Source organism: Dioscorea cayenensis, chromosome 5, assembly GCF_009730915.1.
Source record: "Dioscorea cayenensis subsp. rotundata cultivar TDr96_F1 chromosome 5, TDr96_F1_v2_PseudoChromosome.rev07_lg8_w22 25.fasta, whole genome shotgun sequence".
In the NCBI taxonomy this organism is placed as follows: Eukaryota; Viridiplantae; Streptophyta; class Magnoliopsida; order Dioscoreales; family Dioscoreaceae; genus Dioscorea; species Dioscorea cayenensis.
In genome coordinates this window covers 27,792,572-27,812,638 of record NC_052475.1, presented here as the reverse complement: position 1 = coordinate 27,812,638, position 20,067 = coordinate 27,792,572, and the positions used below count along the sequence as shown (strand labels likewise).

At 35.6% G+C, this 20,067-nt stretch overlaps 1 protein-coding gene across 1 annotated transcript; it reads right to left on the bottom strand.

Moving 5' to 3' along the window:
- Positions 1-3,411: 3,411 nt before the first annotated feature.
- On the bottom strand, positions 3,412-8,620 carry LOC120261074 (chaperone protein ClpD2, chloroplastic). The gene is made up of 12 exons (XM_039268750.1): positions 7,971-8,620; positions 7,721-7,881; positions 7,422-7,651; positions 7,226-7,334; positions 7,008-7,138; positions 6,136-6,237; positions 5,748-6,026; positions 5,531-5,658; positions 5,129-5,423; positions 4,620-4,853; positions 4,169-4,402; positions 3,412-3,941 (listed from the first exon to the last, which is right to left on the bottom strand). Exons 1-12 carry the CDS (start codon positions 8,585-8,587, stop codon positions 3,618-3,620), a joined length of 2,844 nt encoding a protein of 947 aa, XP_039124684.1. The 5' UTR covers positions 8,588-8,620; the 3' UTR covers positions 3,412-3,617.
- Between the last annotated feature and the right edge of the window lie 11,447 nt (positions 8,621-20,067).

Sequence of the window (20,067 nt, the reverse complement as noted above, 5' to 3'; positions counted from 1 at the left end):
GTATTTATTTGTTTCATTTGGGAATGCCATCTCTATGTTTGTGTTTAATCTCTTTTTTGCTGTAACTGATGCTTACTCTGTGCAGTAGCCAAACTTGAAAATTTGAAATTGACATTGGGTATATACACCATTACCTCATAAGCAGTGAGCTCATTGTTTCAGTAATGAGGAAAATATCTGGATATGAAGATTGAATGAAGCCGATATAACTTTCCTCTTTTTTCTTTTTTCTTTCTTTTTTTTTATTTTTTACCATTTGTTATGTGTTTTGACATTTAAATGATCACTAATATAATCTGAATCCTTGCTTTGTCTAATTATATAGAACGACTTCTATTTTACAGTAGTACTCAAGAAGTTTAACCTTGGCACTCTGTTTATACTCAATATAGGCACAGCCTGTGCTGGTAAATAATTGGAATGCATACATAGGATTGGGACCTATGGATCCATTGGTCAGGTAAGTTTAGCTCAATTGCAATGTTGTTTTTCCTACAATTGAATTGCAGTGATTGATAAAGTCATTTCTTCCAGCTTCCTTTGGGTGATGTTAATTGAGTCAATTTTATGCCATGTGTAACAATTCTGTTGTGGACATCATTATAACTTTTATTAAGAAAGAAATTGGATAAAAACCGTACTGCATTAAAATTAATATTTGGGTCCTACTACCTGCAGGAAGTGTATAGGATACTTGTAGCTATTTGATAAAACAATCATCTTTACATTTCTAGTTGCTTCTTATCTTATCTTATCTTATCCACTAAACCTTTTAGCCTGTTGTTACTTATAATGAAATTGAACTCTTGCAAGCCACAACTTACCCAGCACAAGGTATAAGAGAATTATGGTTGTAAAATATGTTTACAAGTAATAAAACATCATGGAATTCAATTGTTCAAACAAAAGCATGTCCTAAAGAAAATGATACCACTGTGCTTACTTCAAAATTTTCTTGTTTGCAGGGCCAACCAACCAAATTTGCAGAGCAGTAAGCACATTGTTGAAACAACTTCATGCATTTGGTTTATTTGAAACTTTTTGCATGTTTTGTTATTGAAACTTTTAACCATAAAGGTAACCCAGCACATGGAGAAGAAGCAGCGGTGGGCTCACTCCAGCATAATAGCATTCGACAAGCTCCAACTATAGATGCTATGAATAACTTGTTCTCTGGATATGTTACACCTCCTTCGCCTTCGTTCCCTATTAGGCAATCATCAAGGGAGCACCAAAACACTAGTTCATTATACGATGGTATCTTGGACCGACAAGAGCTAGCTCAAGTCTTTCCCGACAGGGTGAATGCCGATCATGGCACACTTGAGTTGCCTTTAAACATACAGGGAAATATAACTGTTCGACAAGATTTTCCTTTTACCCAATCCCATACTTCTCTTCTTGGGTAATGATCATCATTGAACTTTTATGTCAGTCAAAACATGTGTGAACCTGATACTATGCCATATTTTCTCATTCTAATTTTTCAGTGCTTCAAGTGGGTCTATGATGCAAGGGATGTTGAACTACAGTCAGAATAATAACAATAATGTATCATGGGAAAATGCTCCATCATTGCCGATACAGCAAGCATCTCCAGTCAGTGCTCATGGGAGTGCACAAGCAAGAAGAAGAATCATGTATCAAGGGAATTCTGTCTTTGCTCCTCACCAATTTGCTTATAGGCCGACTAGAGTTGCTTCTGAGTGGAGTGAGACCAGTTCAATGCGGTCGAATGACTTTGTGCAGGACCATCCAGCATCAAGAGCAGGTGCAACATCCAGTAACTCAGCTCCCAGAAGCCCACCTGCTGAAAGGCCCGTATAAAGATGCATGGAGAGGAACAATGGCCACCAATGTAAGTCAGAAACAACAGGTTTGAGACACTCTGTTGTTATGCTGTATTATATATATATATATGGTGCTTTTAATTTACTATTCTGGTAGTAATTTGGTATCTTGTCTTGTTTTTATAGGTAATGTTTGTGGTTAGTTATATCACCACCAAAAGATAAACGGTTCTGTTTGCTGCAGAGGCTGAATAATCTGGTGGACCATTGTCTTTCTAAGACTTCCTTTACCGCCAATAAATTAACTGTATTTTATGTTCTGTTTGTCTAATCATTTCTTATTGTTATAGTTTTGGTAATTGACATTGCCATTTAATCATTTCATGTTGAATGTTAGATTGGTTGTTTTGTTGTTCAATAAGCAAAGGATAATTGGTTTATATTCCTATTATGTGCTTTTGCAAATTGTTGCCTATTATTAATTGAACAGGCTAGAATCGTTTTGGAGCTGATGATGACACCAAAGGATCGATATGTATATAATGTATAACCTTTGCTTCCAATTACAATTGTTATCATTATTAGTATCTTAACTGGTTAATTGACTAGTGTACGGATAAAAGTTTATTTTGAATCATTTGATCATCAATCAAGTGGTCAAGCCCTTGTCCGCCGCAAGTATTAATTTATGTTAAACAAGTTCGATTCTATCCAAAAACTGAAGACTTCTATATTCAAATCAGACTTTTTCCCGTGATGGATGTAGAAAATTTTCCTATTAAAATAAAAAAAAAAAATAAACGTTATTATAAAATTGGCCTAACAGTTATTTGTTTCTTAAATTAAAATCACTACCGATCCTTTAAATAAACTTGGTTGTTCATTTTGACAGTCATTTAATTTAACTATAATTCCTTAGTTCAATGCTGAGCTACCATTTCTGTTCCATGAATATAATTGTATTCAAATGTGAGAATATGTACTTCCTAAATGCAATTTCATCCAAATCCTCGTTGCACTTTTTTTTAAGAAACTCAATTGTAAAGTCGTAGTATGCCTTATTGTGTTCCATTTAAGAACAATGGCTCAGATTAGATCAAGTTTTCAGCTCCTTTTCCCAATAACAACTAGAGTAATAATAATATGTCAAAATAAGTTCACGATTATAAATCAGATCTTTTGAAGCCTTCCTTGTGACTGCTTGTAAAACATAAAATATTTAAACCATAATTTTTAAACTTTTTTATAGTGAAAACAAAAAATTGCATTACGTTGGGCATAATAAAAAGAAGAGAACATGCTTCATCTTATAATTTGATTTAAGATATATATATTATTCTATTGATAGATTGTTGGTTTTTTTCTTTGCATTGAATCTGTTTTGATTTTTGAAATATTAAAAAAAGGGAGATCCCTTAAAAAAGTAAACAACTCTATGTAATATAGAGGCTTTTTGTGCAAATGGCCTCATAAATTCAATATTTGCCCAAAAACCACACAAAATTTCATTATTTCCCTGGTCGAATAGCGAGAACTTCCACAATCTTACCTAACTCTCATAACAATGTTAAAAACAGACGCAAACGAGGAAAAGGTAACAAGAAAGAGATAAAATTATGACTTGTGTATAAGATTATTCAATACCCTTTTTCTGCAATATTACTATGACTGCTACACTTTAAGTATGACCAATACAACAAATTGTTCTTCAGAATTATATACAACCAATACCACTCATGGTTATAATACACTATACATTTAGCCCTGTAAGTAAAGCAAAACAAATAAAATAAAATAATGCTATCTGAGGCTACACAGGCTTAGATCCTACAATGTAGATGAAGATGTCGATGTTGCGTCCGATAAATTGATACTATGATCTGAGAGCAAGCTCACAGCTGGGGAGCCTGAAGCATCCACATCAATTACAATAGTATCCCCAGGTTTGTAGTCACCTGCGAGAAGGGATTCACTGATGACGTCCTCGATGAGATGGGTGGCAGCTCTTCTTAGAGGTCGAGCACCATAGTTTCGATCGAAGCCTTCTTGGCAAACCAAGTCCATGATCGCAGGAGTCACATTGAGCCCAATTCCAAGGGACATGAGTCTGCCTTTTATTTCTTCCAATATTATATTGAGAATCTCCAGCATCTGAACACCAAATCAAGGAAAACATCAGTTCATCATAACCAAACCCAGTCTCTGATATTTTATATGAATTTTTTCATTGAAATTCACAACTTCTCAAAATTTTCTACTAAATATTTGGTTGATTTGATGACAAGCCCTCATCTAATGGTCTTGTCATCTGTCTCTTCAGTTTGTCTAACTAATTCTACATGCAGTTCAAGGATAAAAGAGACCAGTGAACAACAAACCTGCTCTTTCTCAAGCGGCCGGAATACAACCACTTCATCTATCCTGTTAAGCAGTTCAGGCCGGAAGAATTGCTTCAACTCATCTGTCACCAGTGCTTTCATTGCAGCATATGAACTTGACTCTTCATCTCCAGCAATCAAGAAACCTATGTTCCGCCTACCTTTGGAAATCGCTGTAGAACCTACATTAGATGTCATGACAATCAATGTATTCTTGAATGACACTCTTCGGCCCTGTTTCAAAACACAAAAACAAGCAAATTTGTGTAAGACCAAATTTCAATATCTGCAAATAGCTGATTATAAAAGGCTTCAAACTTCAAAAACTGCCCATAATGAAGAATACTCTAAGCAATGAATTTTCTATTGAAAACACCAAATAGAGAAAGCACATGAATATATAACCTACTCATTGCATGATTAATAGAGAACTAAAAGATACATAACCCACCTGAGAGTCAGTAAGGTGTCCATCCTCAAATATTTGAAGTAGGATATTGAATACGTCAGGGTGGGCTTTCTCTATTTCATCAAGCAGTACCACTGTAAAAGGCTTTCTCCTTACTGCTTCAGTCAAAGTACCCCCTTCTCCATAGCCTATATAACCTGGAGGGGATCCAATTAGCTTGCTAACGGAATATCTTTCCATGTATTCACTCATGTCCAATCTGATCATGGCTGATTCCTGTTAAATCAACATGGAGAAACACATCAGAAAGATACATTTCTATTCCTTAGTGATCTTAACAAGCAAGGAAATGCATCTCAGAACAACAATAAACACATAAAATAGTCACAATTATTGACACATAAGCTTAATCAGATTTGAAATCATATGTATAGATATCTAACAGAAATTTGATGAAAGAGGTTGTTTATAAACATGTCTGAAGCATTTAATACGAAAAAGATAAACCTGGCAGAGATGATAAATGTTTGAAGAAGTAGATGGATATATACCGAGCCAAAATAGGATGCTGCCAGAGCTTTTGTAAGCTCGGTTTTACCAACTCCAGTTGGCCCACAGAACAGTAATGCAGCAATAGGTCTATCAGGGTCCTTGAGCCCAACACGTGATCTTTTCACAGCACGAGCAATAGCATTGACAGCATCATCTTGGCCAATCACACGTTTCCTAAGCTCATCATCAAGACCAACTAGGAGCTTTCTTTCATCCACAGTGAGTTGTTGAACAGGTATCCCAGACCATAATGAAGCCACTGTGGCAATTTCCTCTGGTCCAACAAGTACTGGTCTGCATAAGGCAAAAATCCAGATAGGAGAAATTTCAGATGGAAGAAACATGTAATGGTTTTCACCTTTTACTTAATGCAAAAACATGCAGAAGGTCAAATTTAATACCCGTCATCATCCAATGCTGATGAGATTGATGATTCTGAGATGGATACAGAATCCCCAGTCATTTCAGCATTGTCACCATCCACTGTGCCACTTTGGCCCAAAGAATATTTCAATTTATTAGCCAACACCTGGATGTGAAATAGATAGAAATTGCAATCAAACAATCTATCTAAGAAGATTTTATCATAATATATCAATAAAAGATTTAAACCAATACCACATCATGCATCGTCTGAACAGCCTTAATCTCCTGCCAATACTCTTCTGGTGACTTTGAGAGGATAGAAGTCTGTTCCTTCTTCCTTTTAAATGCATCCATCCTAGCCCTACTTCCAGCTTCGTCAATTAGATCTATAGCTTTATCAGGAAGATGTCTATCAGCAATATATCTGGAAGAGAGATACACTGCAGCATTTAAGGCTTCAAGTGTGAATCTGCATTTATGGTGAGCTTCATATTTCTCACGAATTCCCAACAATATTCTCACAGCATCCTCCTATAAATCATCACATGAAAATAAGTAAAATGTGAGGGAAAAAAACATATATGTGTACCGAGCTATGTTTCCATGCCAGACAAGGGAAAAGTTAATGCTTTAATTATACCTGGTTAGGTTCACCTATGAACACTGGCTGAAATCGCCTGGCTAATGCCTTATCATTCTCAAAATGCATCCTGTGCTCATCTAAAGTTGTAGATGCAATGCACTGAAAAGGGCCCCATTATAAAGCAATCAACATGGAAGTTATATATGCAAATAATAAAAAGTTCAGGTTTAGCCAGGGCAAGAATTGTTGTTAATAAGTGCATTTTTTTTATAACCTTTCACAAACAAACAAAAATAAAATTAAAAAAAAATAAAGTAGCAAGTATGAAATTCTGTGCATAGATAGAATTTTAAATAACAAATAACAATGCGATTGCTGTGGTTTGTAAAGGAGTATGTCCTTTTGTTAAAAACATCAGTCAGATTAGGGACTAGTAGAATCAGCTCAAGGAAAAATCAAAACTGATGGAGGGCAAGGTCGAAATCTGAAGAGTGACCCTGGTTACTCCTCGGAACTCTGGCTAGGCTGTTTGCAAATTTGAACCGGAAATAGCAGGGTATGGATGAGACTACATTCACAATAAGAAAGAGAGCACAAGAATTTACATTTCTAGAAGCTTTCTGAAGAGAATCATATTAGGTTGCCAATGATACTGGATTTAGAATGGTGCTCTAAACTCCGGGTGTTGTATCCCACATTGGATTAGGAATATTCAGATCCTCGTTTATAATGAATTAGTTGCTGACGATTTCTGCCGTTTGTTGCGTTGCAGTTTAAATAGGTTCTGACAGTCCTTTGTGAATACACTCTATGGTTAATGCTTCTAGGTCGTTCGCAAGTTGGTTGGTTTCTCATAATGTCAATGGTCTTTGACAAGATTGCACAAGAAAAAGACACAGGATTAAAGAAAAACCTGAGAAGAGCATTACCTGTAATTCTCCTCTACCAAGAGGTGGCTTCAACAGGTTAGCAAGGTCAAGACCAGAACCCTTGTTTCCTCTGCCAACTGTACCAGATCCAATAAGTGTGTGAACTTCATCGATGAAGAGAATCACATCACCTGCAGCAATCACAAGAAAAGCAATTAAACCAATCAGTATGAGGTTCAAACCAAGTTGTACCAAAATGAGTATGCTGGATTAGCAACCTGCTTGCTTTACTTCACTGATTAGAGATGTAACCCTAGCCTCAAGTTCTCCCCTCTCCTTTGCACCAGCCATCACTAGACCCACATCTAGTGACATGATGCGCTTCCCCTGCACAGAAGAAGGTTGTGAGAGATAGAGTAAAAACTTATGCTGGTGATTCTCATTGATTGAAAGGGCAGGGAAAGTGATGCGCACTGCTAAGAAAATGGGAATGTCGCCTTTGGCAATGCTAAGGGCGAGCCCCTCAGCAATTGCAGTCTTCCCAACACCAGGTTCGCCAAGGAGAATAGGGTTGTTCTTTGTTCTCCGGCACAGGATCTGTACAATTCTCTGAACCTCTGAGTCTCGACCAATGACAGGATCAATAAGCCCTTGTGCAGCTCGTGTGGTAAGGTCTACGCAGAACTGAGCTAGTGCACTCTTCTCTGAAAAACACCATAATTCATACATCAGTAATCCAATGGAAATCGAAGAACACTAGCGGAAGAACTTACCTTTTCTCTTATCGGAAAACTTGGCCACCGCCGCCTCCGCGGGGCCCTTCCGAGAAGGTGATCTTGCGCGCATCGATGATGGATCTCTACCATCTTTGGCAAGCTCTCCTTGCAATCTGGAGACTGCCACCGATGACAATCGGTTGACGTCCGCTCCCAAGCTGCAACAAAAAACCAAACATGTTCTCATTAGCACAAACAACAAGATCAAGGCTGCAGGAAGGAAAGGGAACTAGAGTGACCGGCGAACCTCTTGAGGACCTGGGTGGCGCTGCCATCATCATCAGTGAAGAGGCCGATGGCGATGTGCTCAGGGGCGATGAAGTTGCAGCCAATTCTCCTAGAGTACTCAACAGCAGCCTCGAAGACACGCTTACAGCTAGTGGAGAAGGGGACGTCCGTCGCCGACTTAGACGACGGAGGCGGTCCGGACTCGCTCCAAATCTTTCTAACAGCCTCTCTGGCACGCTCGATGGTGATCCCGGAGCCGAGGAAGCCATCAGGGGAGCGATCCTCGGTGATGAGACCGAGAAGGAGGTGCTGGGTGAACACCATCTCGCGGCCAAGCGCGCGTGCCTCGCGCTGGGAGAAGATGACGGCCTTGATGGCCCGCTCGGTGAAACGCTCGAAAACGGCGGAGATGGTGGGCCTTCTGGGCCGTCGAGGGAGACGAGCGGGGCAGATGGAGAGTGGATTATGATGGGCCCCCAGTGAAGATATGAATCCGGCGCACTGAAGCGAGACGGCATAAGGAGAGGTAAGTGGAACCAGGTGGCGGAGAGGGAGGCGAGGGTTGGAACGTCGATGAATGGAATGGACGGCTAGGATGGAGGATGAAGATGATGAGGAACAGGAGCATACCTCCATCGTAAACTGTGCTATTTCCTTAACCTCTTTTTTTTCAGTTAGGCTTATATTATATATGAAATGGAGAAAGAAATAGGGGGGGGAGGGAATGAAAGAAAGAATTGAGGAGAGGGCAAGGTTGCAAGCACGCACTGACTAAGGGCGTGTTTGGTTCGCCGAAGTGGAGACCGAAGTGACGGAAGTGGGAGTTGATGTGACACTTCCACTTGTTTGGTTCACTGAAGTGGAGCAGAAGATGGAAAGTGACCACTCCAAAACCTTCCACTTCACTTTGACTTGGGAAAATTTTTAGTCGAGTGGGGACTTCGATGCTTTCACTTTCATGCGTGATTGCATGGGTGATTTTACCCATTTTATTTATTTTTATTTTTATTATGATTTATTTTTTTATTTTTTTATTTTTTTAATCTTTTTATTTTTTTATCTTTTTTTATCTTTTATCGTTTTTTTATCATTTTTTTATCTTTTTATTTTTATTATTTTTTTATCTTTTATTTTTATCTGCTATTGTTTCTTTTTTAATTAATTAATTTTTTTTATTGTTTATAAAAAATATTTTTATTGTTTTAATTTTTTATCTTTTTATTTTTTTATATGTTATTGTTTTTTTAATTATTTCATTATTTTTTTATTGTTTATAAAAAAAATATTTTTTTAAAAATTATAATTTAAAAATAATTATAAAAGTTTCAATCCAATAATGACAAAATCAGAATCCCTCATAGCATGATGAAGTGATGAGTAGAAGTTCATTTCAATCATTTTTTTAAAAATTTTTAACTTCCACTAATTAAACAAAAAAGTAGTTAATGATTTGACACTCTCCTTTCAACCAAAACACATGGAACCCAACACTTAATCGAAACTTTCACTCGAGTAGCGAAGACTTTCAAGACTTCCACCACTTCGGTGGACTACTTCCGAACCAAACGCACCCTAAGGCACGCTAAGAATGAGAATTCCAATTTCGTGGAAACATAGTTGATCAATCAGGGGAACGGACGGTGGAGGGCGCTGGGGGCGTCCGAGGACAAGTTTTGGGTCAAATGGAAGGGGTGACGTGGAGGAGTATGGACTGTTGGATGATGGATTGATAGGTAATGGAATATATAATACTAGATGGACACGGCACGTGGCGTGGGAGGGTGGGAACCGGGAGCAAGGTCGGAGATGGAGGCGTGAAGAGTTCCTAGGACGTGGACATGGCCATGGACTTAGCGGGAAGAGTTAAGCACGTGGGATGGCCAAGCGCTTGGAGGAAGAGAAAAGAACGCACGATACGTAACAGAGGGCAGCGCCCCGCGGGAGTGGAAACGTGTGAACAGAGATCTTTGTCAGTAGACAGTTACTGACGGTGCTTTCTCACTCAAGTATAATCTATAATGTGTTTAGGTCCGATTTATTCCCCGTAATTCTGGGCTTGGTTCTTGGGCTGGGCTGAACTATTAGACTGACAACAGAGGTTTTGTTTTTAACAAAATGGATAAGCTCTTGTTCATTGACATGTGTGAAAAGAAATTTGATCTTTTAATTTCTCACATGAGAATCTCATGTTTTGCCTCTGAGTTATACCGGCTGAGCTTGTTAATAATATTACTGGAAAAAAAAAATGTGCATTTAAATATTGATGTGATATGTTGAAGCCTGTTTCACAATCCTTCTTAAAGATGACGTTTTTCCTCTTTCTTGATGCTCATTTGTCAATACTGCTCACGCTTCTAAGCAACATGCTGTTTCCAACCTGTGACAAATAACTTGTGATAATCAACCAAGTTGTTGATGATTTGGGTTTCAAGGTAGGTTGATCCAGTTATTAATCTAATAGAAGTAAAACAAAAGGAATACGCGATGCTCTCCCTATCCCTCCCTGGCTCCCTACCTACTGCTAGATGTCGTCTGTCTCTAGTCATAAAATTAATTCATGGTATTTGGCTTGATTTTTTAAAAAAATATGAATAAAATCATTTCAATTAAAACAAGAACAAGAACAACAACCTTCACTAACTAAAAGTGGAGAAGATAAAAGGAAAGTTTTTTTTTTAAAAAAAAAAAAAGTTTTTAAGAGAATATCTGGATTTCAGTTTAAGTGGGAATCCTTTAACAAATTGGGACACTCTGGTATTATTATTAACTTTTTACTTTCCCCGCTTGCTTGGGAAATACATGTGGAAAATCTCTTTGATTCTTGGTATTGTTGAAAACAATCATTTAACATAATTGCTGCCAATGAGAAAAATATCTATGGAGTACATTCCATACACCTCAAAAGAGATATATATACTTTCTTTCAGGGTCTTACGCATGTCTTGCTGAAGCAGTTTGCTTTGGTATATCTTTAAAAAGAGCACAAGTGGCTCTAAGACTAAACACATACAGGTTGATTCATGGCTTCCATCAGCATTTACCATGAAACAAAACCTCATCATCGCATCCAAGCAAGCACCCGTTTCAATCAACAGTGATGCGATACCCACCCAACATTAATCAGCTTTCAACAAAAAGACCTGGATGATCATCTCAGTGGCCACAGTTTCAAGTTTCAACCCAGACCATTCGGATGCACATAGAACGTTTCATTACTACCAAGCCTTTGGCATCAATCAAGTACTATCTTTATATGATTCTTTTTAATTATTTGTAGCCTGCCTCTGCTATATATTCTGGTAGCAAGAATTCTTTGCCTCTTCTTGTTTGACTAATGAAAAGTATTTTTTAATTCTTAATAATCCCCAAGGCAAATATTAATAGTACTGCGGTCGATTGTAATAGCAGTGTGTAGGCAGCGTAGAATCAAAAGTCCATCCACGCCCACGATTATAGCAGCACTGTTGTGTCTGATGTTCTTGGGGTCCGTTTGATACGCACAGGACAAAACAACTTCTATGGTTATGTGTTGATACGCACAGGACAAAACAACTTCTATGGTTATGTGTTTGATTTATAAATAGGGCCGAAGTACAGCACAAATTACCCAATCGGTACAACACAACTTCTTAATTTTTCTTATCGCCAAAACCATGGTACAAAAATTTCGGTGAAGTACAGGACAACTAATAACAAAATTGTCCTTATTTAAAATTAAAATTTACACTACTCATTAATAACATGATTTATTTATTTTATATTATTTTATTTAAAAATTTATTTATTTATTTATTTATTTATCTATTTAAAATTTTATATATTTATTTATCTATTTATTTATCTATCAATTTATTTGTTTTTAGGATTAAGATATTAATGAAAATTTATTTGTTTTGGATTAAATATTTTTAAAATTATATTAATTTTTTAATTTGTTGTCATGTTGTTAGGCATCATAAAATTTGATAAGATTCTTATAAAATATTATTGTATATTTTTTATTATAAAACAAATATAGAATAGTAAAAAAGTATTATTGTAATTTATCATTTTGTGCTCCGTACTTATGCAAATCAAATATTAATCAGTACAAAAATTTTGTACTGTTCGATGAAAATCAAACATAGAACAACACAAGCACTTGTGTTGTACTCTAACTGCTTGTACTGTATTGTACTGCTTGTGCTGTTCTCCTGAACGAATCAAACGGACCCTTAGACTCAAACATTGTTAATGGTACTATTTAAATAGATCCTAGGTAGGTTCCGTATGGAAGTAGTTATATTTTTTCCCTCCAAAATTACATGGTAGGAGGACTTATTATATTTTATGTTACTGATTTTTTCCCGATTTTTCTTTGAAATGTTTGTTACAAAGTTATTTCTAAAATTCTTGCTAATTGCCTCAAAACTGTGATTCATAACTTGTGAGTTTAGGAAATAGCTCATAGTTTAAAAATGGATTCCCATGCCGCCCCTATGATGATTTTAAAAATCGATATTGAAAAAACATTTGATACTATTGAATGGATTTCTATTCTTGCCACCCTTTGGAGAATGTGTTTCACTGAGAAATGGGTTAGTTGGATTCACTCTTATCTCTTTTTCTGCATCCTTTTCGTTAATCCTTAATGGGCAACACACCTCTTGGATTTCGAGCTCTAGAGGAGTCAAACAAAGTAACCCTATTTCTCCTCTCCTCTTCCTTCTCGTTTCTCAAAACCTTTATGCGATCCTTAAGAAAGCTTTCACCCTTGATTTAATTCCTAGTTTCAACAACACTTTACTCAGGATTTTTAATCACCTTATGTTTGTTAATGACCTTATTTTAATTACACTTGCCTCTAGGAAAATTGTTAGAAACTATCTTCTTTGTTTAGATCTTTACCGCAACTTTACTTGCTAGAAAGCCAATCTTAAGAAATCTGAGATTTTTCTTCCCTCTTGGTGCAACCGGAAAATTGCATTGGCTATCTCCAGAATTTTGGGTTTCACCCAAGGGAAGTTCCCCTTCTTGTACCTGGGTGTTCCTATATACCCTAGGAGAATGCCTGCTAGATATTTTAATTATATTCCCAATAGAGTCAAGACTGTTATCCATTCTTGGAACCATTCCTCCATCTCCACTGTTGGGCAGGTTGTTCTCCTGAATAGTACCATCTTTGCTATTCCCAATTACTTACTTTCAATTATGAATCTTCCTATCTCTACCCTGGATGCTATTTCCAAACTTGCCCACAATTTTCTCTAGGGGAAGACTGGTAATCGAAGTGGCTTTCATTCAATTGGTTGGACAGTTACTACACTTTGTAAAGCTGATGGGGGGCTAGGTATTAAAGATCTCATAAAAGTGTCTCACACCCTTATAGCCAAGAATATTTTTGTTATTCTTGATTTTGATTCTAAATTGTGGGTTGATATTTTCAAAATCAAGTACCAAGATTGGCACCCTTGGAATCTTAAAAAACTTCCCAATTCCTCGAGTTTTTATAAGCCTATTTTGAACTCTGCTGATTTTCTAAAAGCCAATTTCAAAATTTTGGTCTGCAACCCTCTGAATCTTAATCTTTTTATGGATCCGTGTATCATGGATATGCCTATTATGTTCAAACCCACTTATTTGAACATGAATTATTCTCTCTTAGATCTCCCCTTTACTGAAATTCTCAGCAATAATTCTTTTAACCTTGATATTCTTGAGAATTTTTTTGGCAAAAACTTGGAGTGGGATTGGATCAGCAAAATCAGAATTGATTTCTCTGCTGATAATGTCTGGGTTGGGGTCCTAGTAACATCACTTTTTAATTGCTTCCTCGGTTTATACGTTCCTTAATGGTGATGGTGTTAATACCATGAATGGTGCTAATCATGGAGTTTGGAAAGGTTGGCATTCTATTTGGAAACTTGGTGTAATGCCTCGAATTAAAATCTTTGTTTGGAAGCTTTCTCATGGCAAGTTAATTACTGGTGTGTATCTCTATCATCTTAACCTTGACCCTCATACTCTTTGCCCTTTTTGTTCCTTTATGGATGAAACTCAAGATCATGTTATCTGGAACTGCTCTAAACTTGCTTGCTATTGGCAGAGTTTGTTTGGTAAGTTGGGACTGAGTACTTCTGCCGTTAATTCTCTTCAGTCAGGCAATTGGCTTACTATAAGATTTGATTCTCGGGATGGTGATCATTGGGTGAAGGCTATGATTGCAATTGTTGCCTGGCTTATATGGAAGGAAAGATGCAATCTTATTTTTAAAAATATTCCTCCAAATCTCAATTCTATATATCATCACTCGGGCTTGGTCTCTTTGCACTGATTTTCTTAAAGCCACGGGGAAAAAATACAGGGAATTCTCTACCCCTTCCTTCCATCGAAATTCCATCATCATTTTCTCGGATGCCTCCTAGAATAAGGTTTCAAATGAACCAAGTTTAGGCTTTATTATCATTACTAATCCAGCGTATCATACTCCTTGTAGGTCCCATGGGACGACCCCTGATCACAACCATCAACTTGGCCCTTCAAGCTTGCATTGACCATGGCTGGAATCCAAATAAAGTTTTATTATGATTGTCCGGGTGTGGCTCAAATGCTTCAAAACTATACTCCCTCTATTGCTTGGTGTTTCTATGAAGATGTTCAAACTTTGAAGCATAACCTTAGGCTTTGCTTGGATGGAGGTATAAGGTTTTATAAAATAAGGTAAAGGATGGTAAAAGGAAGTTTTAAATCCTTCCTTACTTGGGCAAGATAAGGTAAATGAAGGTTTTTAAACCTTGTTATGTTTGGTTTGGAAGGTAATTGGAGGTAAGGTTATATAGTAATATTACTAAATTACCCTTAAGATAAAAGACAAATTTATAACTTCATTTACTAAATTATATGAAACTTACATATTCTCTCCATTGTTTGCATAAATCTCTCCCTTGATTATTATAAGATTTCATTTTGTAGAATGAAATTAAGTAATTAATATCATTACTAGATTAATTAATATTACTATATAGTTTGACAATATTAACTACCAAAATGCTTGATATTTTTTAAAACAAATAAATTAAAATAACTTATGTTAAAGTAAACATTATTGTTGAGGTGTATTTTAGTCCACAAAAATTATAAGGGGTTTGTATTCTGATTTATATAAAACTCTGAAATATTTTTAAAGTATAAAGGGTATTTTAATCCATAAAAAATATAAGTTATCCTAAAACCTCTCCAACCCATCACTTTTGACCTCTTCCCCAATATAGTTGTGACCCCATTGCTCATGAAGAAAACAATATTGCTGACGCTCTTGCTGCCCATGATAGATGTCATCATTGTCTCTCACTCTTCTTCCAAGGATTGGATTGTCCCAGATGGCTTGACGAAATCTGTTCCCAGAGAAACCTTTCATTTTGAGTCTTTTTTATTTTTTTCATTTTGTTTAGCCTTTGGCTCTCTTGTTCCAAAAATAAAAATAAAAATAAAAAATTTTGTGAGAATACATGTGGTAGACTTTGATTTATTACCCCATGTGGCTACTATAACTGATGCATCTTGGACCTATCTATCTCTTGACAAAGCTTTAGGTGAGAGTTGCATGTCATATATTGTAAAAAAAAAAAAATTTTGCTGCAAGCATGATATCAGATTCAACACAACTACTGAATTAATAACTAATTGCAAAACAAATTGAACAGATCTAAAATCATCCTAGTGGTCCTCTCCATATTAATTTTACATCAATGGATTAGTAAACAACTCTAAGATAAGTTTATATAATTTAAACTCATGTACCATATTATTTTCAACGCTTGAAAACAGCCTAAAAACTCATCGATCACTCATCAGCCACTTATAACGAAAAACGTACGATCAGTGTGGATATGAGCTGCACCTGCATGTTGATAATCTTTTGAATGAGCCTGAGGGTGATGAACAATGTCGGCCACCCACTCCCGCATATATTTTATATATCTTCTTGTGCTATAGAAGTTAGGTGGCCTTGTTTAGCTAACACCCAGTTCATTTTGCATAAACTGACAAGCTAATGACTCATCACCATGCACTGATGTGGTGAAGTTCCAAGACAGGCTCTGTTTGTACGGGTTGCCACAAACTTTAACATGCTTGTTTTTTATTTTATGCATCATAATAGTTAACTCAGGTTTTTGTCTTCTCTCATGTGCTTACTTGCTTAATGCTAACTTAGTTAGATTTTAATTTCTAACTTGAAACATTCATTGAACCATCCAAGGGTCATCTTAATAGTTAACTCAGGTTTTTAGTCATTCAGACAATAACTAACAATAATATATAGATCATAGAACACTCGTAAAATTGCTTCATAACTTCTTTCTATGCAATTTATTTTTTTAATATTAGTTGAATTATGTGCACGTGCTTTCTTACGTATATGCATAGTTGATCTTGTAAGTTAATTAAATCTCAAATGAGCATAATTTTATTACTATTCTTTTAGTAATCTTTGAATATTAATATTTAAGAAGTCTATTATTTGATTCATATCAAAAAAATTTAATTTTAATTTTAATTTTTTATGTTCTAATTCAACTTAACGCACTTAAATAAGCTAAGCTTAGCTAATTTAAGTTTGTAGGACATTATTTGAAGCTACATATTGTGATGACTGTGAGGTGGGATACAACACATTTAGCAGAGTTATATATGTTCGGATCTGAGATAAAGGTCACTCAAGATTTTGTACAAAACACCCATGATTACCTTATTGTGAATAACTATTTTTTTTAAATATATTAATATTAATAAGCAACCATTAGTAAACATAAAAACAAATTTTAAAAATTAAAATATTTATTTTCCTTACAATTAATTTGGTAGCGATGTAGTCAACTCTTCATAAAATTTGTATGCATAAGATGAGAGACGTCCGAATTAAAAACTAAAAATTTTACAATGAAATTTACACCTAAGTCATTTCAAAGAAAAAAAAAAACTCACTTTCATCTATTTATTTCCGTCATAAATTAAAATTTGAGCTCATATTAGAATATTGTCATTATTTTTTTTTTCCTATATGATATTTTGCTATTTTATTCTTATATCTATACATATATATATACTGTAAACTTTATGTAAATTAGTGAGTATATTATACCAGCACCTATCAGTATTATCTTATCATAAACCTTATTAAAATAAAAATTAAAATAATATGAAGGTTAATAGCAAGCCATCACAGCCAAGACAATTAACAATTTAACCATTGCCTAAAGGGACCATTGATTGTTCCACAAGTCCAGCGTGGCATCCGACGTATCAGTGGCTGGTTTGCCATTAATGTGCTATATAATCTCGGTTCCCAACCCTTACATTATATTATATATGCTCGTAAGCATGATAGCAAAGACAATTACTTAACTATAAAAGGATCATTATTGATAATAATATACACTTTGTCAACCTTATAAGTGAAATTAAAAAAAGATAATTATTTAGCCTTCTTTTATTCACTGATGCGCACACTAAAATCTTGAAAAGGAAATAATGTGAGGCTGATAACTGGCTCACGATGTCATCCATAATCCTCCCCCCAACCAAAAAAAAAATATATATATATATATATAAATAAAAAGGACCGTTGTGTTTGCATCAGATGAACCTAATTACATCACCTTTTTCTATGAAAATGCACAAGGGACGACAATGGGGGATCTAAGGAAAATTATCAGTGAAAAAGTTCAGGCCAAACCTCCTTCGCATCAGCAATCACTGTTGTATGATGTCACCATCTTTGTCGTGCTCCGGTCATTGGATCCTCTGTCTCGTTTCGATCACAAAACACATGGCCGTACAGCAAATAAGCAACTGATACGTCGGATTCCACGCTGGACTTGCTGATCTCTTAGTTGCCACTGCTGATTGCTTTGTCACTTGTGAGCCCACCGGCTTATTTGTCAGCATGCCATTGCTCACCACCTTCTCTTTTTTTAAGGTTTTAATGTTTTATACATGTTATATAATTGTACAGTATTTTCAAATCTAATTACCCTAAATCCCCAAGTGTTTATAAGTGTTAAATAACCATTTGGTCTTTTAATATCGGGTACTTTACATAAAGTATTCGTTCTTCTGAGAAAGTTAGTTCAAATCCCACCGTCGGGGAAAAAGATACACATGTTGTAGAGCTTAGCTCCTTATGTGTATTTGTCGTCCCTGATGCAAGACTTGTCTTCATTTGTTAAAAAAAATATAATAATTACACTAAATTGTGAATTTTCTCATAAATATTACAGAATTAATAATAACTTGGTTTTATTTAATAGCCTTTCCAATTTTGAAAGGTTGTTTTCATGTGAGATATAGTAACCCTCTGCGGCACTTCAGGGCAGCAGCCAGAGATCAAATTAAGCTGAGATTGCATGCATGGGCATTTTATGGAGGTGACGGTAATGGAGACAAGTCCCACACAAGAGAAGAGGGAATGATCCACTTAATTCTTTCTCTTTCGCTCCATTTCACGCATGAATATTGGGTTAGTATAATCAAGGACTGGTGAATTATGGCTAACTGCCAAGTGATCCACATCTTGCCACTTCCCCTTGCCTGCATGATTCAGATTGTATATTCCAGGACTGGTAAAATTATGGCAAAGTGCCATTAAGAGAGGACTTCGTTTCTGCTAACTTCTCCAATGTCACTAAAGTACCAACCACACCAAATTAATGCTCCGCACCACAAATATACATTCTATTCACACTACACATGCCAGTTATATTTTGTGTGGGACCTGTAGGCAATTCCTAGTCAACTAACCATCTAAATATATAACACATAAAAAAGTGCCATTTTGATTTGGTTTTTCTTTAAGTATTTATGTACATTGAAATATTCAACACTGCATCTAACCCAGACTCTAATCTTGTTTTGTTATTATTATTTTTTATTTTATTTTTCGGTCTCCAATATATGTTATGAACGTGGTGCCTCATGGTGCAGCCACATATATCTTGGAATTTTTTCCCACTTTTTGCTTTCACTTTAATCAGGAATAGCGTCTGGAATGCATCTCTGTGTACTACTCCAATATATGTTAGAACTCCACGAATGAATAATGCTGAAGATATTTTGATCACTTTGTGTCCTTTCCGTTCTTTCTACATATGGTGTTCTTCACACGTGAATCTTGTGGCACTAAAAACAAATTAATGCAAAGGCATTGATTCACTCATTAATGAGCATTTACCCCGTTTTATTCTCCTAGTTTTAAGCTGAAAAGAATCTCCTTTACAAATGAAAGCATTCATGTCACAATTAATCTGGTTTGAATTTTTCATGACAATAAAAAGATATATAAACCCGTGAAAGAAAGATATTGTGAGCGAGTTAAGGTACGTAATTATATTAATTGCCACCTGTCAGTCATAGTAGAACTCGCCTGGGTTAAGCCACAAAGATTTGTAAGTTTGTTAACTCTGCATGCATGGTTAGTGATAACATGCAACAAGAACTTGATCCATATGTAGGAATGATAATGAAACATGGATATGATGTGGTGGGCACGCATTAGGCAAGCATTATGTTAGCATACGACACGGTTTTGCCCAAACGACTGAGTGATCATGGTTCGCCACCACTCCAGCGGATGAAAATTATTTGAAATTCAAAATTAAATACTTAAATCATAATTCATTGATTATGGTTTATTATTATTATCATTATCATTATTATTATTTATATATAATTGAGACAAGCACATACAACACAAGGTTTAGGTTATAAGCTCACCCATCAATTGAAATTTGAACTCCTGCTGTGCAATGAACCTTTTGGCATTATAATTGTTTTTCTATGAGCTTATTAATTAACCTTTTGGTATATATTATGGTTGTTTTTTATGAGTTTATTTGGATGTTGATTATATATATATATATATATATATTAATCAATGTGGTTCATTGTTTGATTGAAGTTAGCCTTCCACCTTATAGAAGACGGAAGGTTGTTAATGGTAGGAGGGAAAGAAGGAACACTTTTAATTTTACATAGGTATTGTAAAAGCTTTACATAAAAAAAAAAAAATGTCAACAAAATAAAATAAAATTATTGTATAAATATTTATTTCATGAATATCAAAACAGTTTTTTTTTTTC